Raw genomic sequence first — 23,088 nt, 5'->3', positions numbered from 1 at the left:
ACACACACACAGGTACTGTCACAGATGCAGACTACCAAATATTTTTGTCAGGAAGGTCTCACTGGCGTACAGTACAAGGCAAGCTTACGGTCCTAGTTGTGTGAGTACAGTCTGTGTAGTGCACGTGTACGGGGTCACGTGTATATGTGATTGTGGAGAGACTACGGAGACACAATGAGAAGCAGAATATGGCAGAGTGTGTGTCCGCTGGGGGGGGTGTGATGTGCAGAGTGTGTGTCCGCTGGAGGGGGTGTGATGTGCAGAGTGTGTGTCCGCTGGTCGGGGGGGTGTGATGTGCAGAGTGTGTGTCCGCTGGAGAGGGGGGTGTGATGTGCAGAGTGTGTGTCTGCTGGAGGGGGGGTGTGATGTGCAGAGTGTGTGTCTGCTGGAGGGGGGGTGTGATGTGCAGAGTGTGTGTCTGTTGGAGGGGGGGGGGTGTGCAGAGTGTGTGTCTGCTGGAGGGGGGGTGTGATGTGCAGAGTGTGTGTCTGCTGGAGGGGGGGTGTGATGGGCAGAGTGTGTGTCTGCTGGAGGGGGGGTGTGATGTGCAGAGTGTGTGTCTGCTGGAGGGGGGGTGTGATGGGCAGAGTGTGTGTCTGCTGGAGGGGGGGTGTGATGTGCAGAGTGTGTGTCTGCTGGAGGGGGGGGTGTGATGGGCAGAGTGTGTGTCTGCTGGAGGGGGGGGGTGTGATGTGCAGAGTGTGTGTCTGCTGGAGGGGGGGTGTGATGTGCAGAGTGTGTGTCTGCTGGAGGGGGGGGTGTGATGGGCAGAGTGTGTGTCTGCTGGAGGGGGGGGGGGTGTGATGTGCAGAGTGTGTGTCTGCTGGAGGGGGGGTGTGATGGGCAGAGTGTGTGTCTGCTGGAGGGGGGGGGGGTGTGATGTGCAGAGTGTGTGTCTGCTGGAGGGGGGGTGTGATGGGCAGAGTGTGTGTCTGCTGGAGGGGGGGGGGGGTGTGATGTGCAGAGTGTGTGTCTGCTGGAGGGGGGGGGGGGGGTGTGATGTGCAGAGTGTGTGTCTGCTGGAGGGGGGGTGTGGCTAATGAAGGGAAGGGAGGGGTTTTCCCAAGTCCCAGGAGTGGTGGGGAACTTTCTCCGCATGGAATGCGATTGTTTGAAGTGGTTTCCTAAGGAGTGTTTTTAAAAGGAAGCAGCGTGGCGTGGAAGGTTGGCACAGGCTGACCTCTGCCCCCGAAGAGTTACAAATACCCTGAACTCCAGCACCTCCCCTGCTGCTGGAGAGAGAGACAGACCGAGTGAGAGAGAGAGGGAGAGCACTGGGGAGAAAGAAGCAATATATTCAGCCTGTGTGGTTACAGAGAGGCAGTAAGCAGTAGCCCTCCGCAGAGGTGGTACGCAGGCAGAAGATGGTAGCCAAGGCAAAGCCTGTCGTCAGTGGGCACGGGGGCGGGTATGGAGGCGGGCACAGGGCACTCAACTACAGAGACAATCACGAGGTGGCATGAAAAAAGGGGCAGTCAGAGAGAGAGGAGAAGAGCAAAAGAGAGAGAAAGAGACAGAGAGAGGGAGGGAGGGAAAAAAGAGGGTGGGGGACAGGGACAGAGAAGGGAGAAGAGAAAAGAAAGGAAGAGGGAAATTAAGTGAAAGAAGAATAGGAAAAAATGCAGAGGGTGAAAGAGGGAGAGAGAGAGGGAGAGAAAGGGCAGGAGAGAGAGAAGGCATGAGAGAGAGGGCATGAGAGAGAGGGAGAGGGATGAGGGTTAGAAGTTCACCATAGCTTCAGTCTCTCCTGCAAAGGTGCTTAGACGTTAAGACGCCAGTAGTCAGGGTGAGGTCCAAGTCCAAGCGCAAAATAATCACACACACACACACACACACACACACACACACACACACACACACACACACACACACACACACACACACACACACACACACACGCACACACACGTGCACACGCACACAGGAACCAGCACACACCCACAAGCACAGACACACATCCACACACACCCACACATACAGAAACCTACTGTAAGAAGTAAGACATACACAAATATATATGCGCTTGTCTGCACACCTCCTCAAATGACAGTTCACTGAAACGTTTCTTGAAGGCCGGCACCAAACTCGTCCACTGACCCTGGATCAGTCCACACACTATATAAGGGGAGGAGGTGCATCTTCATGTTGAGGTTTGCAGTGCTCAGAGTGTTCCTACTACACACACACAGGAACACCTTGAAATATGCCAGAGATACCAGTTCCTTTCTTCAAAATTAGATTTAGTTCTTTGGTTTGTATGGTTAGGTCACCAGTAGACCACTCAATCACACACACACGCGCACACACACACAAACACAAACATAAACACACACACACACACACACACACACACACACACACAATACAGCAAGACATCTGGATCAGTAGCCGTCTCATACACACATTGTAATAACTTGAATCTTAATGTGTTATTAAGCCAATCACTAGAGGTACAGCAATAGATTGTAATGCTAAGCCAAACTAACTTACACTAATTACCAATCCTTCTACCTAGCTCTTTAAGTTAAGCATATGTAAGTGATTCCAATATTTTGAAAGAGGAACGTAAGAGCGAGAGAGAGAGAAGAAGAAGAGAGAGTGGGAGGGTAGGCTGAAATGTGCTGGCCTGAGCTCTCAGTGGTGACACAAAAAGGAAGTTGGGGTTCAGCAATCTCCCTTTCCTCTTTTCTTCAATTCATGACCTCTCTCCTCGCCCCAACAGTGAGACCCGTCCTATAACTCTCCCTCTCTGTGCCTGTCACACACACACACACACACACACACACACACACACACACACACACACACACACACACACACACACACACACACACACACACACACCTCCGCACGCCAGTCACCGCAACAGGGCTGTCTCCAACGCGTTCTGCCTCTGCAGCACGGCATCTGTCCGCCTGAACACACGAAGACATGCGCAAACTAAGCCAGAAGAACCACGTCTGGGTTACGTAGCCCAGCGACCCGTAATCCCACACCACCCGGCCTCCAGACCCGCGCGTTCCCGGAGCTCCCCTTCTCTGGGGCGCGTCAGCCGGAGGAATGGCATCCAGCCACCGGGTACCTACCTTCACCGAGTGTCTGCACGCTTACGAGCCACAAGCCGACTGCACTGCAACAACCAGCCGGTCCTGCTGGTGGCCAGAGAGAGAGTGTAAACACGGAGTCCCAAGCGTCAGAGGAGGAGAGACGGAGAGAGAGAGAGAGAGAGAGAGAGAGGGAGGGGAGAGAAACAGAGAGAGGGAGGGAGGGGGAGAGAGGAAAAGAGAGAGAGGGAATGAGAGAGAGCGAGGGGAAAGCAAAGGAAGAAGAGAAAGAATGTGAGTGAGAGAAAGACACACGGTGAGGGGATAAAGAAAAAAGAGGGACAGAGAGAGAAAAGTGTGGAAGGAGGACAGGAGCCAAGAGAGAGAGAGAGAGAGAAAGAGAGAGAGAGGGTGGTGAGAGAGAAGCTTAAATAGTAGTGGAAGGATTTCAACCAAAGAAAAGCCGAGTGGGAGAGTAGGTTGAGGAGTTTTGGCATGCTTCTTTCTGAACACATTATGATAATAAAGAACAGAAAGTTCCAGAGAAGGAGACGCCCATCTCTCTACATAGCTGCCAGGAGGCCGAGAGAGAACAGGAGACTTGTTTTCGACAGAGTCTGGGAGAGAGTGAGAGGGAGAAACTGAAAGAGAGCGTTTGAGTCCGCTCCCTCTCTGGGTCCTCCGGTCTCTTGAAATTATCCGAATGAAAGCTCCCTTATGAATCGCAAGCTGCCCCGATACTGTGCGTAACCCGTAACACATAAGTGCATGCCTTCCACACAGGAAGCGATGTTTCGCAATCGCCCTCTTCTTCCGCCATTCATAAAGACTTCATTCAGTCCGCTAGCTACGAGCGCACTAACACGCACCGGCCAGCAGATGGCGCTTCCATTACGGTGCGCCAACAGAATGCTTTACTGTTTTGGCACAAAGGGCCATTTTGCTGTGGGCTGACAGGCCAATGTGTCCCAGTGCAGTCAGCCACTCGGATGCACTTCACACAAGCACTCTCCGCTGTAAACCAACAGGCAGAGCAAACAAAAGCCAGCAGAGCACACCTCTTTTGTTATGTAAACATTACGTAAGAGACATGAGCTTAACGCAGCGAGGTCTACGGTGAAACTAGTGTCGTTTTCAAACGCGCAGGCCGACAGGGTGTATCAGGTACACGCACTCACGCACACGGTGCGTGTGGCAGACGGACGATGAAAAGAGGTTTGATTAGTCTGCGCTAACAGAGAAAGAGAGAGAGAGAAAGAGAGAGAGAGAGAGAGAGAGAGAGAGAGACTATTCCCCAGAGAGCCGGAATGATGTCACTCATGTAGGCAACAAGGTTACAGTGCTCTCTGCTTAGGAAAAGGAAAGAGAGAGGAAGCAAGGAAAGAGAGAAGGAAGGAAGGAAAGAGAGAAGGAAGGAAGGAAAGAGAGAAGGAAGGAAGGAAAGAGAGAAGGAAGGAAGGGAAAAAGGCGGCAGAACAAAAGTTGGAGGGGCTGGGAGCAGAACGGATGGCTCTGGGAGGGTTTCTTCATCTTTAGAAGCGACCAAATAGTGTGGGGGTGGGGCAACTTAAAATATCTATGTAGTTTTCTGGGGGTTTTTTTCAGTCGAGGATTAATGTACCATTAATGTGTTGGGTCTTCGCTGCTGGGATTTATGAACATACTCGCGTTTCCTCAGACCTCACCTCTAGTCTGAAAGCACACAACAGGCTGTCACAGCTTGAACTGCACATCCATCTTGAAAGGAGAGGGCTTTCCTTCCTGATCTCTCTCTCTCTCTCTCTCTCTCTCTTTCTTTCTTTGACTGAGTGGCACTGAATTTTCTGTGAATACTTGAACTGTTCTTATGTTTAAAGTGTAAAATTACCCGTTTAAACTGAAGATTAAAAAAAACAAAACAGAATAATAACAGCGTTTCTGTTTCATTTTGTGGTAGGTACCTGACAGAATGCTAAATGGCCCCAAGCAGCCAAGTAAATCTAGAGACAGGGAAGGAGGTGTGAGGAGATGTGAGGAGGAGTGAGCAGGTGTGAGGAGGTGCGAGGAGATGTCGGTGCACTGGAGATGGAGATCACCAAGCAGCTGTAATGGAAGGAAGTGCACGTAAGTGGAGAAGCGATGATGAAAGACACCTTACACCAGCTTCTTTAAACAGCAGCGTTTCATTATTTCTTTCATTCAGAGAAAAGATACATGTGCAGTTTTTGTGTGTGTGTGTGTGTGTGTGTGTGTGTGTGTGTCTAATATACACAGGACCTTCAAGTCTGGTTGTATGAATTCATAAATAGTGGTCTGACTGGACCCGCTAAGCCTTTGTGTCTTAAGCCTGCACACATTTAGCATTTCTCTCCAAACTATGACTGATGTCTTGGACAGTGCAGAGCGTTAGTCATATATCCTGAATGCAACATCCAGGCAAATGGCAGGCCTTGTCAAAAAGTGCAAAAGTTGCTGTAAAGCAGGGAGGTGACATGAAGCACACCAAACTTGTGAACGATGCTGGTATCTGGCCTAACCATACCATGTGGAACTCCATCTTTAGCTGTGAAAGCCTTGGTGACTAGGGTCTTGTAAAGGAGGGCTGCTAGCTCACTCTGGACACATTTATGTACGCACGCACACTCTCTCTCTCACACACACACACACATACACACACACACACACACACACACACACACACACACACACACACACACATACAGGAAAGCGTGGCCCTCTCCCTGCACTCACACACCCTTTGGCAGGATGCACCAGCCCTTCCAAGCCCTGAGCAGCCCTTCAGGGTCAGGCAGGGGTCGAGGAGAGAGTGCACTCCACCCCCAGAGAGCCCCAACTGCACTCTTTCCCACACCGCCACACCCAGGCCGAGCAGCACATCAGAGACGGGTGTGAACGGGGTCTCTCTCGGTGAATCAGGATGCGAGTCCAGGTGGCAGACGTGGGCTCTGGCTCTGGGCTCGAGAACAGGAGAGTGTTCCTGGACACAGCACATTCAGTGCAGACAGCCATGAAGGAGCCATTCTTGTGTGTCAGAGTTGACCGTGTCTGTCAAGAATGTGGTCCTTTTCAAAAGACGTGGAGGTGGCATGACCACACGTCATGTGCTCCCTCAGAACAGCAGTGGTTACCACACTACATCGCTGGCATTTAGCCTAATGAGCAAAGCACAGCGGAGCAGAATCTCAGAGCTCGTGAAACATTAACTGTTGCTAAGAACGATGCCAACATCTGTACATATATACTATGCTAATTTATTAGATACACTCTGGATCTTCACACACACAAATCGTACAGTCCAACATGCACAATTCATGGGTAGTGGTAATAACCAAGCCGACCAGCAATTCTAGCATCAGACAGCATTGAATTGAGCTTTTGAATGGGCTAATCAAATGACCTCAGTGACCTTAAACCCGGCATGTCAGCAGTAGGAATGATCATTACAGCGTTAATTGACTGGCTTTTCATGCTTTAAAGTCACCTGTGATTGGTGAAGCCATGACCCGTAGACCCTAAATTGTTTAGTCATCAGAGGGGTTAAAGGGCAATGGTGAGATTCAAACAGTTAATTCAAATTTCAGCCGAATTCAGCAGTGATGCACAGAATGTCATGACTGAATGCGCCGCTGATCAGACTTCACTGGGCTCCCTTCCATTACACAACGCGCAGTGTCCTGTGTCCAGCACCACTGCACATGCTCACGTCATACGGGCGTGTCTGAGAGACACTCGCCGTTTTCATCAGCCTTATTCAAAAGTGCTGCGCACACAAGGGCTGGGCGAAGTGAAAGAGAAATAGGTTGTTTATAAATAAATAGGTTCGCAAAAGGTGCTGTGATTCATTTGTCTGTTCCCAGCCAATCAAATTACTCATCTCATGCATTTTAAGCAGCTCTACTACTAGCGTAATGCGTAAACACAGAAACGTTAAGTGCCAAGAGTGGTTTACTGGGGATGAGATGTCCGCGTGTTAGGTGCAAGTATGTCACGCCAAAGATTTGGGACCGCAATAATGTATTCCATTACTCTGTTAATCAGCAGCAAGTCAGCTATCAGCTGATATTCATATTTAAAACTGAGTATGTGTAATGCAATGGGATAAAATGAAAATTTGAGCATCCATGTCTTAGCTAGCTCTGGAAACGCTAGAGAACACCAGGTTTGAGTTTAATAACCTTCAAACACTCATACTGTAAATGTCTGGTAAGGGGAGAGCTAGTCAGAACAGAGTAGGATACTGATTTTTATCATAAGGGATGTCAGTTTTATAACTGTTAGTCATCGTATCCATCTACTGTCACAAGCTTGTTTGTTGTGAACATTTTCACGGATGCTCCTTTGCACCAACCCTTCTTTGCATGAAGCGAAGAGAGCGTGAAATCCCTGAAGAGCACTTTGCGCTTTTGCGCTGTCGTGAAAACCCCCACAACCCCGCAGCGCTGCTTAAGACGGAGCAACACCCATTGTGCTTGTGCGAAAATCGGGGGGCCTTTTGTCTGAGCTGGGCAGCAGAAGAGTGAGCAGTGATGCTTCCAGTGAAGAAAGCGCATCTGCAGTGGAACCAGGACCGTGGAAGCGTGGTCAGAACCGAGGTCCAGAGCCATCCTGTTGAAGCCTTCCCTGGCTGTCTGATGGTGCAAATGATGTCGTTCTGGTACACGTTAGGGCCCCTGATATCCACCAAAGAGGAATTGAATGGCACTTCAAACGTTAAACAAGAAGTGAAATCAAAAGCATAGATTTCCAGGGGATAGTTCCTTCATGCTCAAGCCCTTGATGGTTTTTCATTACTATTATCTGGTAACTCCGCGAACTGACACTTTAATATGCACTTCCCTAGCTTGGCTTGACAGCAGTAAACCGTCGTCTCATAAACGTGGCTATGCACATAATGAATATAAGCACCAATACCCCTAGGTCTGTGGCGATTAAGCTAACTGATTTATAGCATGGGCGGTCGCTAATTAGAGCTTTTCAGCCATTTCTCTACTGCTCCGTACAAATTACGGAAACAAGGCGAACCGACAACAGCTGCAGGCAAACATCCGATGTCCGTTACAGAAACATCCAATAATTTAACGTTTCTGTCATAAACACCGTGTGATAAAATCAAAACAGTTCCTATGCCTCAGTTCCGCAAGCATATTGGCCAATATTATAGAAAGATAATAACAGATGAGCAGGTAAGGATTCATTCTCACTCATAAATTCGGGCCTGGCCAATCATGCACATCTCCTCTATCTTCCTCACGTCGCCATGGAAACCTTATGCCACCATCTAAATGATTTCCCACTCCAAGATGCTCGAGACGCTCACTGGGAACAGCCGAACGGGAACAGCGCTCAGAGCGAACGAAGAGCTGCACAAGTTCGGCTCGCGTGCAGAAGAACCCGAAGGCTGCAGATACGCGCGAGCTGCAAGGACCCCGCGTGCCACCGCGAGACCCAGTCAACATGAGAGCGTTTATACGAGCAACAAGTTTGTGCTCGGAGTTTATCGCGCTCGTCGTCCAGCACGAACGCTAGCGGACTAATTCATCTGCAATAGAAAAAAAACGTTACTGACCAAATTTGACCAACGGATTTATTTTAACTACAGCGTAGTGGACCACCCGAGCAACGCGTGTCAACCATCTCAACAAACACCAAAGTGCATAGATCCTATGAATACATATTCCAAAACATTGCATCGTCCACCAAAATAACGTAATTACAACATTAAATGTATGGAAACAGACGCACATTCAGTTCCGTATATTTCGAGAATATCTATGGTCTATCGTGTCACGTAAGCATATCGTGCAAGCAGGAAAAACCAGCCACGCAATTAGTAGCCCATCTTCAACCCGGCAGGTGCGCGTTTAACAGCGGTTCTACATCTCGGAATCAGCCGGGGTCGCTCAGAAAAGGTCACTACCATCACCAGGACCCCGTGTTACGTCGGTCGTGTGTTGCTTCCGTCCAAAAACGGCAAGATGGGCGACGGAGAGCAGAAGGATAGTTAGAGAGGGCTGCGGAGAAGGAGAGCAGGACTCACGTTGTTGCGCAGATCCTGCAGCGCTACGCTCATCGTGCGGAGGGAGAGCCGGGGAGACGCGGGGAGGCGAGCGCTTCAGTCACTCAACCCCTGCATGGGACTCCAGCCTCCAGCCTGCTATGCCATCTCTTCCCCCACGGCGCTGAAACACATTTGCAGAAGGCTACTTCAGATCCGTGTTCAAAATCCCGACCCAACGCATCGGTGGTTACAATTAAGATCGACAGACAAACGCGCACAACATCGACATGCGATGGTTTTTTGTACCTAATCGTCAAACGCTCTTGTAAAGGCATCGAGCATGATGATTTAAAATATCACCAACAACCGGCTCGTCTTCTCCCCTTAAAGTCTCTGAGCAGTGTTTAGCAACATACGCCGATAACTGTGGGAGATTGCTATCGCCCTGTACGCTCTGCCTCTCCTTCCCCCGCCCCTCTCTCGTTCTACCTCTTTCTCTCTTTCTCTCTCTCTGGCTGCTCTCTGCCTTGCTCTGACTCTCACATCTAAGCGCGCGCCCCCGTGGTCTTCCTCGCGCTCATCACGCGCGTCGCTTTGTTGAGGTAATGACAACATGCAGCATGTGCATCAGGTGAGGCCTCTATGTGTGTATATATATGTATATTTATATCTCAAGCACAATGAATAGTAAAATCTGTTGAAGTATTCATAGGGAGAATCAAAAAATAATATATGTGTGATATTTTGCGCGTCGCAGGACTGTTTCATCAAGAACACGTTTGAATGATCCTTCTGTCACTGTCAACGTAAATACTGACATCACTTTCACCGCAGCGCTGGGCCCCACCCAGCTTGTGTGTCCGTCAGGAGCGGTTACAGCAGAGTGCAGAGCTGGCCCTGCACCAGAAACGAGATTAGTGTGCGTCAATTAGCTTGCATGCAAGACAAGGACACCCTGATCTGACTTAGAGCCAGTGGAGTAGTTCCAAGTTCTGGGCCCTTATTTGTGCAAAACTGCAAGACATCACCTGCTACAACGTGCTAAAATGATACCAAGGTAATAACTTAAGAAGGCGTGGCTTGATACCTCTGGGCTCTGCCGTAACTTGGTGAAGCAGAGGAGACTGTAGTCCCAAACGTCCCTCTGGAGCTCCATCCTGGTCTGGAGTCGGGTAAGAGTTAGAGAAGTTGATGGTGGAGTGTGTGTGATGGTGAAAAACAGATGGTGCGGCAAAGCTGGCGTTGCGCTAGCACGCTCCTGCAACACCCAACAGGAGCTGCTCACCTTCAGGTTTCGTCCTTTCTACGTCCCTCGAGGTTCTTCGGTGGTGGCACCATCTACATCCCATCCCAGCTAAACACAGGCACTTTAAGCAGCTTCAGCAGAGGGACGCTGCACTAATTGTAGTTGGGGATTTCAGTAACACCAACCTCAAATCGCAGTACCTAATTTTCATCCAGGCATCACGTGCACCACCAGAGGAGACAGGATGCTGGTCTACTACTGCTGCACAGTCTCTTCCACCGTTTTGGAGATGGAGGTCACACACTGGATGGACCAATCAGTGGTTCTCCTGCAAGTTCTGGATGATGCTGAATGAGACATGGTCTGACACAACTTTGACAATATCATTGTGCTTACAGAAGCAGGTGGTGGTGATTTGTTGGGAAAATGGTGGTTGATACAGTCCCAAAAACCACTGTCAAGACTTTTTCACAAACAGAATCCGTGGGTGGATAAAACCATCTAAAATGCTTTGAATTCTCGCACCTCTGCCTACAACGCGGGGTTCATCAACGGGAGCACGAGCAAGCATATGGCCTCGCCATACGGAGTGCGCGGGGCACTACGGGAGGCAGTTACAGTTACAGCAGAGTGGCCCTTGAACCCTGAAGCAGGGGCTACAGATGATAATGGACTACAAAAGCCTACCGTCTGGATCGGCGAGTGAGCACGAGTCCCTGGCGAACAAGCTCAGAACATTCTGCACTGGCTTTGATGCTTCAGCTGACAGCGCTAAGAGCGCCAACGGCAGACAGGACGCCGTCGGTGCTAACACCGCGGCCTGCGTGAGCTGAGCTCGTCAGAGGACCCGCTCTGACCTTTACCGTGACGGAAAGAGATGTGAGCAGGAGGTGGCAGGACCTGACGGGCAGGTTCTCAAAGCCTGCGTGGCCCTGCGGGCTATCGTCTTTGTTGAGGTTAGGGAAGCACTTTCCCTCCCTGAAGGCAAACACAGGGAGGATGAGGAGGAGCTCCTTCGTCTCGTCCTCGGGCTGTGAACCAAGGCGACAACTAAGACTACGCCCCCCCCCCCCCCACCCACACATGACGCAGGACTTTTTCGCTGATCCTTTATCACTGATAACTCCTTATTAGCCACTGCTCAACCGCACAGCAGGATACTGCATGTTCACTTTGCCATTTTGACTGTGCTCTTCTCTATACTGCACTACTGTCTTTTTCTATATTTCTATACCGTTGGTATTTAATTACACTGCACTGCTGTAAATGTCTATTATTATATTGTCTATATTTAGTGTCCGTATTGTAATTACACTCCATACTTTACTTATATTATTGTGCCTTTTATATTTTTAGATATTCTGTCCTTATATGATCTCATGGCTTCATGGGAGAGGATAGTTGTACCACGTATGACTATGGATGTGAGAAACTTGATTTGATTTGACTTGATCTTAAAATAAGATTTGCAGGCCAGACGATTTTCAAGACTCCGACCTTGGGTAAATCCAACCTTGGTTACCACTGCACTGCTAAAGCCACATGGATGGATCATACAACCACACGTGTGCTTCTGTAAACACAGGTACAGAGAAGCATGCCTGGGATTTCTGCAGTGGGAAAGTATGCTGGCCAAGCCAGAGAGGAGAAGCTTGACAGGAAAGCTGTGTTTGTGTCCCTGGTGAGGGGGAGATCTGTACGCTTTCATCAGTAATCTAGGTTTGAGGTTGGTTTCCTTTGTTCTCTGTATTGAAGATAAACATGGCTTTAGATAACTTATTGCAAGTACCATTACTTCAAAGCCTTCAATGTTAAAAATAAAATGCACATCATCTATTTCTTTCTGACCAAAATGCGTATATATGTTAATAACTGAAATGAAGGGTATTGGTGGCATTGTCAAATCAGAATGTATTTTTTCTCTAGTCATCTGGTGAGGAAAAGACTGCGAAAGAAAGCGTGGTGAAGCGCACCATCCCTTCTGAATGGGTTTCTGCAGGCAGTATTCCCCTCTGCATACCCAATTGTAGAATGTACAGTGGTCATGACTTGTCAAGACTGTGACAAAGAAGAGAACGAGTGCCCCGGGACGCTGCCACGGAGACGCTGCCACGGGGATGCTGCCACGGAGACACGCTCCTTTTGAGCAGTTGCGTCATACATCGTTATTTTCAATTGCCGTACCTTATCATTACTAAGTGCCCGATATGCTAAAGACGCTCAGTGAAACAGTGATATATTGTGAGTCCCTTGCATAAGACCACTTGCATAACCCAAAAAAACACTGTGTAGCGTAAGGAGAAAACCTAAGAATACAACAAAATATATTTTCATATATGCATTTCTTTCTTTTTTTTATGCCTATTACCTTGATTTAACTTAGAATAATCTACTTTCATTCCTCTGTTCATATAAGCCCATATGAAGGAAATTAAAGTGACATTTATACAGTCCCATTTGGTGATGTTAAATTTGAAGCGAGATGAAAAATGTCATCTTTCACGTGGCTAATGTGCAGAGGCACTGCTGCAATTTACATCTGGTTACTGGACGACCTTGCGTCATCTCCGTATCCTCTGGCCTGCCTGATTTGTTTCCAGTCACTAAAGAAAATGACTTACAACAGCAATAAATAACAAATTAAACCAGCTGTCACGGGCTCAGATCTATTATTCATGAACCAGGGAAATGAACACGATTAAATGGTTCTTGCATTCCAGTTTCGTTTCACATCTCATCTGTATGCTCAAGAGAGGTACCACATGAGCAATGCTTTCACTGTAATGTGTGTGTAACCAGCAGACCGTTCTGTTCCCCATGGCTGTTCTGAAGAAGAGGTAAAAACCTTGGCAAAGACCTCCTCCATCCTCTTATGGGTGATAACTGCCCCCATCCAATTCTCATTCTTTCAACAGTACAATAACTTCTAGCCCCCCCCCCCAATCCCTAACAGGCTATCGCCAAGGGAAATGTAATCTGGTCTTGTTGGATTTTGCTGATTCTTCAGAAGAAGCTTAAATAATATATGTAACATATCTTTAAACTCAACAAATAACAGCTTCATAAAATGTTTAAGTGTTGCTTAAGCTCAAAACACTTGATGTACTATGTTACCTGATGCACCAGTAGAGTTTGGGGCTGAACGGTCATGGAAATTCTCCAGTATTTTTTAAACCCAAATAATGGTGAAAAATTGATGGATTGACAGTTTTAGTCAGTTAAAATCATTTGAACTTTTTTATGGTTGTTTTATGGCGCACGTGCATATTCCCCCCTCTATCCATCCATTATCTGAACCGCTTAATCCCGCTAGTCGGGGTCACGGGGGGGCTGGAGCCAATCCCAGCATCTCCGGGTGAAGGCAGGGTACACCATGGGCAGGTCGCCAGTCCACTACATGGCCAACACACACGCACACACTCACACCTACGGGCAATGTAGAGTGATCAATCAACCTAACACGCACGTCTTTGGACTGTGGGAGGAAACCCACGCAGGCACAGGGAGAACATGCAAACTCCACACAGAGCAGCCCAGACCGAGAATCGAACCCAGACCGCCTTGCTGTGAGGCGACAGTGCTAACCACCACACCACCATGCCGCCCTTCCCCCCTCTATTTTTCGTTAATTCTTTTTTTTTTTTAATGTTTAGCTACTTCCTTCTGTCAATGATGCTCTGACAGTAAGGCACCTGCACACTAATTTCGTTTTATTATACCAGTATCAGAAGACCTTAACACAGCTTGCCTTTGCCACCACTCAATAGGACCATTGAGACTTTATTAGCCATGATTATATTTTATATACACATATATATACGGAGGGAGGGACATCAACCAACAACACTAACCAATAATAAAGAAGAGAGATGGCCTTGCTTCCTGGTCGAGCCCATGTTTCCCCCAGCACACGCCCTCCAACAGACCATCCGCCAATCAAACCAGCTCCACCAATCGCCTCAGTCTCCTCTGTTACGCCTCTTCCAACTATTGATCAAGTTCATCTGTCTGCTGTAGTGACCTCCCTATTTATACTCATCCGTTTGCACACTTTTTGAGATGTATTGGCATGGCATGTCTGATGCATGCTGGGTGTTTTCTCTGCCTGGGTTTTGTTTTTTTTTTGTTTGTTTGTTTTTCTCGTACTGTCCTGTTGTGTATATCGGTCATTGACGCTGGTTCAACCCATTCTGTTCTGTTTGTCTTCTCAGACTTATTCTAGGGTTCGTACATTTTGGACTGTTGACTGTGTCATGGTGTGGCCTCCTTTGTGGTTTGTTTGTTCTCTCTCTGGTCTTTCACCCATGCATGCTTTTGGACTCTGAATGAACCTGTAGCGTTGTAATTGTACCACTTAACAGTAGTGGTTAAGCACCAGCCTGATTAAAGGCAGGTGTGAAATCTCAGGTGTGAAACCTCAGGTGTGAAATCTGCCGTTGTATGTTTGCTGTGCCTAAATCTATGCTTAGTCTTTATAATGACACTGTTTTTATTTTATTGTGTATTGGATTTAGCCAACAAGGTAATAAAATCTGGGGGGGGGGGGGGGGGGGGTTGTTTATCAGATATAGTTTTTTGTAGTATGTAAGATTTGTTTTATTGAGCTGATTGGAGTATGCAGGAGGGGTAAAGTCCCATCAGCATATAGTTTTATGATTCATTGGTCTGTGAATTCTATTAATATTTATATTCTGGCATATTGTTGCAGATAATGGTTGCATGGACAACCTAGTGTAGTGCCTCTATGCAGTCTGAAAATATGACCCCATTAGTGTTTACTGTGGCTAAGGGTGAGTTGTATAATATTAGAATCATTTATTAAATGGATTTAAACATATCCAACTTTGTGCAGTGTGGCAAACAGAAACTTTCTCTGCATTGCTGTGTGGGATGGACACTGGACGTGAGTAGTCTGGCTACATTAGATGATTGGGGTTTATTAAATGTGGGATCAGTGTTTCTATTATTGTGGCCAATGTCAGGCTTAGACGTTTTGTGTCTGTATTAATGAATGATGATGGCTGGTAACTCGAGTGTATAGTAGGACCTTTATTTTGTTGTGTAAATAGTGAAATTGTAGCTGCATTAATTTCCTCAAGTAGAGAATTATATCTAGAGTATTATTGTGCTGAAAGTTTAGAATCGGCCTTGCTGTGGCATTGTCTATTCATTATTTCTTATCCTTATTATTTATTTATTTTTCTTTCTTTTCACTTGTTTACTTTTCTCATCGGTACAATTACATTGCAATGATTCATTCATGTACATTTAATGGGATTTGATTACAAAGATTCCAGATCTGTTCATTTATTCACAATGATCATGTCTACACCTCCTTATTTATCCTTCATTTGAAATTTGTATTTGCAGCCTAAAGACTGCTGAAATGCTGGAGAAATGTTATTTTCGTATTATTTATTTAATGAACAAACGCTCCTCATTCCTCAGATTTTTCAGGAACCCCCTCTAGGTGCTGCTCGTGTTATTTCATAGTTTAGGTAAAAGAGATGTTAGGTGTTACATCTTCTCTGTCACCAGCGGGAAATACAAGGTCATTAAACAGTCAGGCCGGCTTTTAGGCCTGTCTGCTGCTATCAGCAACGTTCACCTTGAGGAAAAGGCGGAGGTCTGCAGAAACCACCACAGATCCCACACAGACAGGCGTACGCAGATACGCAAGCAGGCAAATACCACATGGCTACGACTGTGTGCTCATTGTGTCTACCGTAACAACATAAGGCTTGCCTATTTACCACTTTTAGAATGTCAGGCATTGCTATCGAGTCAGGCTTTTGAATACGCAGCATGGCCATGGTACGCATACATGTTTGAAAGAGATGGAAACCACTTTAAGAGTCGAGGGGCTTGGGTAGGTGTAGGATTGGATATATTAGAATCGTAATCTGGGACACTTGTTAATAATCTAATCTGTACAGTTTTGTTATTCACATGTCAGTAATGGGACATGTAAGAGTAGAATACTTGCCTTGCAATATATCCTTGTGGAGATGTTGATGCTTTCTGATAAAAAAAATGATCATGCTTGTGCTTAATATTATTACCCACTTGTTTGTAGCTTTTTCTCTTGTAGACTGAAGTGCTTTGATTTCTATCACATCCCAAATCAATACAGAGATAGTGGCAATATCAGATCCCCCCCCACACACACACGCACACACTCACACAGCACTAATCTGGTAGATGTCTGACTCAGTGTCTTCAAACATCATGTACTGTCTGGCTCCCTCTGTTACTCGATGCTTTGCTTCGACATCATGCATCTGTTCATCGTGTATCTGGGAGTCTGGACCTGAACCAGTGCTCTCAGCAGGCCGGCCTGGTCCTCGAGTGCAAGACGCACCCAGCATGGAGCAGCGGAGGCAGTGAAGCACATACATCAGACACCAGCTGCACAACGTGCCTCCGTTATGGGATTTTAATTTGATTTCCTGGTTGTGTTCCTGCTTAATGTGGAGCTGCCTGTGCCACAAAAGGGAATCAGGGAAATAATGTAACTAGAAAGCAAAATGCAGCATCCATGAACGAGCAGGAGGCAAGCAAACTGTTTACTGTTCTCATTAGCCACCAGGCTTTCCTAACACGTGAGACGTTTTCGCAAGTTACGCATCTTTTTTTCTTCCTGATATACGTCTTCTGTATTTATAACACACGCTCCTCGGTGTGGTCTTTGCTGTCATCTGATTACGCCTTGGAACTTTTTGCGCTCGGCACAGGACGTAGTATCACCAAGGAGATTGGGTTGAGGCGTTGTCATAGTATTACCATAGCAACTCCTCTAGCCTGTTGGAGGCCAGTGACCCTTTCTTCCCACAGAGAGGATGAGTGGAGAGGGGGAGTTGGGGAAAGGTCTCCTTCATTCTGTTTGATGTTTGGAGCACATCATTGAAGTGCTGTTTTCACTGTTGCCGAGATGATCCTCTCTTACTCGCTTGACAAATAACGAGTGTTACTGGAACATTCAGAGTAATATTGTGTGTATGCACATTTTTCTATAAATGTTTTAGTGGATCTACTCAGTGTCTCATGGGAAGGCTCCAGGTGTGAACTTAACATTAAGCAGATAAGAGCATGAACTGAATAGAAGTGCCAGCTAACAGTGATTGTAAACAATTATGACAGAAAGCAGATTAATAAAGCAGACAAGCGTTATATATACAGAAGCTTCTCAAATGCAAATATTGTGAGTTAAATGGGGAAGAACTCAATGGCCAAGGAGACCGTCAGCATGACGTACTAATGAACTATACCATGCTGGAACCCCCTTTTCCCTGGGGGCTGGAACCCCCTTTTCCCTGGGGGCTGGAACCCCTTTTCCCTGGGGGCTGGAACCAAGGGTAGGGTGTCCATTCATAGGCAAGTCTGAGCTAAGCCGTGAGCTCACCTGTGGAGGGTTGCTTTACCTCATTTTGGGTTTACAGGTGCTATAAATAAAATGAGGTGAAACAAAAGTCTTTGTGCTGGCCAGGATCCAAAAAACACACAAACTGTCTTCCTGTCAATAATTCAACTGCCCTGGCGTTGAGGGATCTATTATGAAGGAGCAAAGCACTCAAAGTCATCTAAGAGATCTATAAATTAATAAAGAAAATCAAATATGGGAGTCTGTTTCCCCTCTTAACCAACCCAGTGGGCATAGAAATGACCATGTTTGTCCTATTGAGATCAGAAATTAGTTTATGCTCTATAAAGAATTGGTAGACCTAAAAAATTCTGTTAATCAACCAGATGATGGGTTGTGTATCTAAGCCATATGCAGAAATACCTCCACTGCCACCTGGTGGTTAATAAAACACGTACCCCTTCCCTTAGTAGATTACATCATATGACGTGCATGTATTTATATTTTCCAAGAGCTTCGAACATTTTTTCATTCTATATAAATGAAAAAGTTTATTTCCATTTATTATGTAATGGATTGGAAGTCACACATCATACCAACCCTTGCCATGTCACAGAAGCGTCCATGCCTGACATAGTAATAATAAGCGGCAGAGAATGAGATTAATATTGGTATTTTGGCATTTTGCTTCAGGACTCACTATCACAAATCATACTGCATTGATTTTCAGTCTTTTATTTTAAAATCTTGAAGGAGACAACGTTTGACATTATCCCAAGAGACCTCTTATCAGCCTCGATATGACAACCAGAATTTCAAAGAAAGTGGTTAGAAATTTCACGTCTCGTTGGATTGATTAGGTCAGAAATTACAGAACATCTAGGAAAGACCAACATATCTAGAACCCTTTCCTTCGGCTTTAAGGCCAACCCCAGTACAACCCCCAATGTAATTTTATTAATCTAAAATCAATCTGCATGTGTTTATGCAACGTATAAATACAGCCTCTCTGTGCTTCTCTAGGGATCCTTTTCTATGACTGTGCTTATATGGGGAAATCAAAGAAGCCATTACAGTTAATTCATGATATACAGTAAAATCTACATTTGGCATGAACACATTTTTATATACAAGCATTGGAGATGCACCATCTCCACCAAAGACGCCGTGAGGACGGTGAGGACGTTCTTCGGGCTGAATCTCTGGAGAGGAACAGGGCGTGTGGGGCAAAAGAACGATGGGCTCCAGGCTGATCTCCCTGCCCTCCCCCGACTCCTCTACTCGGACTGGGTCAGGGAAATCGGCAGCTTGTTGGAGCTGCGTTCGTGCCAGCACACGTCGAACAGCGGGTACACTTTGCCCTGCAGCTCGGCTCGATATGAGTAAATGAATCCCAGCTCGTCCGGGCTGTCCGCGTTAAAGAACGTCAGCTCGCCCCTCTCGTAGTCCAAGAAGAGGCCGAGGACACGGGGCTGACTGGCGAGGGGCAGCGTTACGCGAGGGCTAGCGAAAGCCTCGTATACCCGGCCCTCCTTCACGCCGATCAGCCACACTCCGCCTTCGGGACTCTTGGTGATTTTGCTTTTTCGGCATGTGGTTCCTTTGATTATCCCGATACGCCATTTGGGCTTTTGACCCACATGGACCTCCCAGTAGTGCTTGCCAGAGGAGAAGCCTCGGGCGGCTAACACACAGTAACTGTAGCTGAAGCGTTCAGGGTTGTTGGGTAAGCGGTTGAGGAGCACGCCGCACTCCACGCTCGTGTGGTCGGGGTTGAGCTGCAGCATTGGGTGGGCGGTGAGCGGGTCAAACCGGAGACACTCCGCAGCTGCACAAAGGTGTATCTCAACTAGCGTACACGCTGCGTACATCCACAGATTACTCAAATGAATATGAAAAAAATGAATGTGATTTTTTTCCAAACATAGTCTATATAACATGGAATTTGGCCAACAGCTGGCCAAGCAAAGTCTGATTGGTTTCGACTTAATAGAAACTTTGGAAATGGAAGGGCCTCAGTTCAGGGATTTATTCAGTATTATGTGCTATTGCTTCTGAGGAGACGTTTTACCTGGGAGAACCCTCCTGTGTAATCGCTTCCATACTGTGAGTTTGATGTCACTGTGGTTGAAGCCGGGGTTAAAAGAGATAGAGCTGTAAGTTCTCTCCTTCCTCTTCTCCCTCTGCTGGCTCTCTCGAAACCTGCAATGTCCCACCACCCCCCCAAAAAAACCCATCACCTTGTCCCTCACCTTAAGAGAGATCTCAGCTGCCATGTATTCTATGGCAGAACCTTCTGGAAACTGCTAGAATAGAGTCTGAGTGCTTCCAGTCAAATGGAGAGGGAGATGATAAGCTTGTGCTCTACACTCAAATGTCAGCTTGTCCGTTTGATTAGACAGCCTGTCACTAGGACAAGATGAGATATTGACGGCTTTCTGGTGTCATATCATTAAAGTTAGCAGTTCTGTGGGGTGCTGCAGTCAGAGGTTAAAGGTTTTTAAAGAGTAAATGGAAACGTGTCAGAAGAAATGCTATTTCTATGATTACTGATATAAAACTCACTGAAAAGATGCCAGAGAGAAATACACACTGTACTCCTGTACGATGTAGACTTTGAATGTGATGAACTTATATTGCATATGAAGGTAATTCAGAAACATTCAAATATACATAAAGTAAAAGGTTTTGTTTCTTACCTTGGAGCAATGGATCCATATTTCTAAAAAGTGGGAAAAAATGTAAGTTAAAAATAAAATACTTTCCAAAATAAAAAAAACATCTTACAAGATAGAATATGCTATGACATTTGACTGATATTGTATTACAAATTATTATAAAAAGACATCACTTAGAACAGTATTAAATCCTAAAATTCTACTACCCACTCTAAATATACTGTAGCTATACATGGTTTATGCTAAAACCACAAAAGAGATGCTATCATGTTTATTTAGGTTTTAACGATTTTTTAAGGCTTTAATATTATTCAGATGTAGGTGAGTGCAGTGTTAGGAGTCTTACTCAAGTATAGCATAAACCACTTGTCCAGATGTGGACTGAACCCTTGTCCTTGACAGAGGAGACAGCGATGTTACCCACTACACCCACTACAACCACTACATAGTAAACATGCACTTTGGGTGGGAGGAGGAGTGTGTGCATACATATACTGAGTCTCCACAGACTAACATGCAATACAAACCCACACACAACTCGTTTTCTGTCATGCTGCTTGCACATGGCGAGGTTCCTCCATGGAGGTTCAGAGTCCACGAGGCTCTTTTTTCTAATCACCACACCATAAAAAACCAGGGCCCGCTCTACCACACACATCTCCTCCATCTCAGGAGGCCTCCCCCCCCCCCTTAACTCACAGTGATGAAGTCCAGATGGTCCTCATTGCTCAGAGCCTCCAGCGTGGCTTCGGCCTCCTGGAACTTGGCCAATAGCCCGCCCATGTGGTCGGCCTGGATCTGGATGGAGGAGATGAGGGCAGAGGCGGTGTCCTCCACCTTCTCCATGAAGCTGGCCTCCTCGAGCTCTACACAGCGTCGCAGCTCACCAAACTCCTTCCGCACCACCCACTTCAGGACATCCGACTCGTTCTACAGCCGTGGACACAAAATAGTTTAGAGTTCAAGATGAAAGAGTCATTATTCCAAAAGGCCTCACCATCACCACGACCAGAGCCACTGATTAGTCTGTGTGAAATGGGGCCACATTTCTTTGTCTTATTCTCTTGGAGGTAACTCTGTTTACTCACGGTAATGCGAGACTTGTTGAAAGCCATTTTACAAAGCTGCTCTTCAAGTTTCCTCTTCTGAGTTTGAAACTCTGTCATCAGACTTGAAATATCTTCCTGCGAAAGAAAGAAAAGCAAACATTCAAAAACTTCTTTGCATTCCTCCCTTCAGTAATTTCCATTTTTGCAATAAAAACAATATTTGTATTCCTGAATGTTCTGGTCTTTGAGATGCAGAGTGATTAACATAATTATAGGAAATTGAATGTAATCCCAGAAAATCAAATTGGCTGTGATTATGATAAGGAAACATGATTAATTCTGAATTCTTATAACAGTACAGATTCGTATTTTATAGTTACAATGCGGCAAATATACATGGAAGTGTAAACACATATAATCAACCAGGAAACATCTCAACCTTCTCAAACTTCTATGCATATAAATATTTTGAATTACATAAAAATACCAAGGCCCTGGCTCTTCTTGAACTGAACCGATCATCTGTCTGGATTCAAAAACAAACTCAAGGTTAATGGAAATGTTTGTAGGTTTTCCCCTCTAATGTGATCTCAACTCAAATCTGTGTGATTGGCGTTCAAACTCTGCAGGTTGTATACAGAGTTGTGACATGTTTGTAACTTGTAACAAATAAGTTGTTACATAATTTAAAAAATCATTTTATAATGTTTTAAAAAGCTAACTCATACAGTAGTTATACAGCCGCCTCCTTAGTATGTCCTTATAGGTGATACCTTAATTCCCTTTCAAATATTGATTCAGACGTCCTTAATCTTCTTTCTAACAACACGATTCTTATTGGCTAGATGTTTCATAGTGGTAGTCTTATTAAAAACGTTGCTCAAGACCCACAACCATGCCACTATTACATAAGACTCAATGCTGCGAATGAGCCTGTATGTAAGCACTTACACCTCGTCTCCTAGGCATGCGTGTACCGTACCTTCATACGGCTGTAGACGCTGCTGATGGGAGTGACCTTGTGCTCGCGATGACCCCCGATGCTTCCGCAGAGGCCGCAGATCAGCGCCCGGTCTTCCTCGCAGTACAAGCTTAGGGGGTTGTGGTGCTGGCCGCACGTCTCCGGAGGGCCGTGACTGGGCGCGCCGATGTCCCGGAGGGCGTCCACGATGTGGGCCAGCACCACGTTGGGCGAGGGGCTGCCGGCGTCCACGGCGCAGCGGCACACGGGGCACTGCAGCTGGCCGGACGCGTCGGCCTCGTCCATGGAGCGTACACAGCCGCGGCAGTACGAGTGGCCGCACCCGAGGACGAGGGGCTCGGAGAACATCTCCAGGCACACGGGGCAACGCAGCTGTTCCTCCAGGGTCTCCAGACTCCTGCGTCTGTCCATCGGGCAGGTAGGGGGGCGGTTGGGGTGAGGTGGGGCAGCTTGTTACGCGTTTCCTTTGCTTGTGCCTCAAGACAGAAGCTCAATGTGTAAAATAAAGGAATTGAAAAGGTTGAGGGAATGTATGAAGGTCCAATTTTTAAGAAAAAAGTGTCCCAACATGCCAAGCTCCTTGAAGTTTCCTTGAAGTGGCTACAGTAGCCAAACGCTTTGCTGTTGGATTGAAGTTATCAAAGCTTATCCACAAAAAGCCTCTCAAACGGTAGAAGATAAGACCCATTCCAACTTTGCTTTCAGCTCCAAGGCGCTTGCTAAACACTCCT

At 46.6% G+C, this 23,088-nt stretch overlaps 2 protein-coding genes and 1 long non-coding RNA gene across 6 annotated transcripts in view; 1 reads left to right on the top strand and 2 right to left on the bottom strand.

Annotated features, from left to right (window-relative positions):
* ece2b (endothelin converting enzyme 2b) overlaps positions 1-9,222 on the bottom strand; it is a 35,102-nt gene extending 25,880 nt beyond the window's left edge. Inside the window, exons 1-2 of one of the 4 annotated variants that reach the window (XM_076975801.1) lie at positions 3,087-3,548; positions 2,845-2,915 (exon numbers count right to left, since the gene is read on the bottom strand). In XM_076975801.1, coding sequence (XP_076831916.1) covers positions 2,845-2,907 — 63 coding nt within the window. In that variant the 5' untranslated portion in view covers positions 2,908-2,915; positions 3,087-3,548. Of the gene's footprint in view, positions 1-2,844; positions 2,916-3,086; positions 3,549-9,081 lie in introns of those variants that run through there. The other 3 variants (XM_076975805.1, XM_076975802.1, XM_076975804.1) reach the window with 3 other exon arrangements.
* A 314-nt stretch (positions 9,223-9,536) lies between these two features.
* Positions 9,537-12,932, top strand: LOC143477259 (uncharacterized). The gene is made up of 3 exons (XR_013121532.1): positions 9,537-9,673; positions 11,761-12,014; positions 12,215-12,932. It is a non-coding gene; the product is annotated as an uncharacterized LOC143477259 (long non-coding RNA).
* Positions 12,933-18,522: 5,590 nt separating this feature from the next.
* LOC143477535 (E3 ubiquitin-protein ligase TRIM50-like) lies at positions 18,523-22,768 on the bottom strand. Its single transcript, XM_076976190.1, has 6 exons — positions 22,358-22,768; positions 21,415-21,510; positions 21,026-21,256; positions 20,348-20,370; positions 19,720-19,850; positions 18,523-19,476 (listed from the first exon to the last, which is right to left on the bottom strand). Exons 1-6 carry the CDS (start codon positions 22,766-22,768, stop codon positions 18,926-18,928), a joined length of 1,443 nt encoding a protein of 480 aa, XP_076832305.1. The 3' UTR covers positions 18,523-18,925.
* Between the last annotated feature and the right edge of the window lie 320 nt (positions 22,769-23,088).

Source organism: Brachyhypopomus gauderio, chromosome 16 (assembly GCF_052324685.1).
Source record: "Brachyhypopomus gauderio isolate BG-103 chromosome 16, BGAUD_0.2, whole genome shotgun sequence".
Lineage (NCBI taxonomy): Eukaryota > Metazoa > Chordata > Actinopteri > Gymnotiformes > Hypopomidae > Brachyhypopomus > Brachyhypopomus gauderio.
The sequence above is the reverse complement of the archived record's forward strand: the minus strand, read 5'-3'. Positions and strand labels throughout refer to the sequence as shown.

What these genes read in the sequence shown, in the direction of transcription:
- LOC143477535 (XM_076976190.1), bottom strand. Translation starts at nt 22,768, where the DNA reads ATGGACAGACGCAGGAGTCTGGAGACCCTGGAGGAACAGCTGCGTTGC. An exon ending in GCGTCTACAGCCGTATGAAG is followed by an intron (nt 21,511 to 22,357) that starts GTACGGTACACG and finishes TTTCTTTCGCAG; the next exon opens with GAAGATATTTCAAGTCTGAT. An exon ending in ACCATCTGGACTTCATCACT is followed by an intron (nt 20,371 to 21,025) that starts GTGAGTTAAGGG and finishes CCCACTTTTTAG; the next exon opens with AAATATGGATCCATTGCTCC.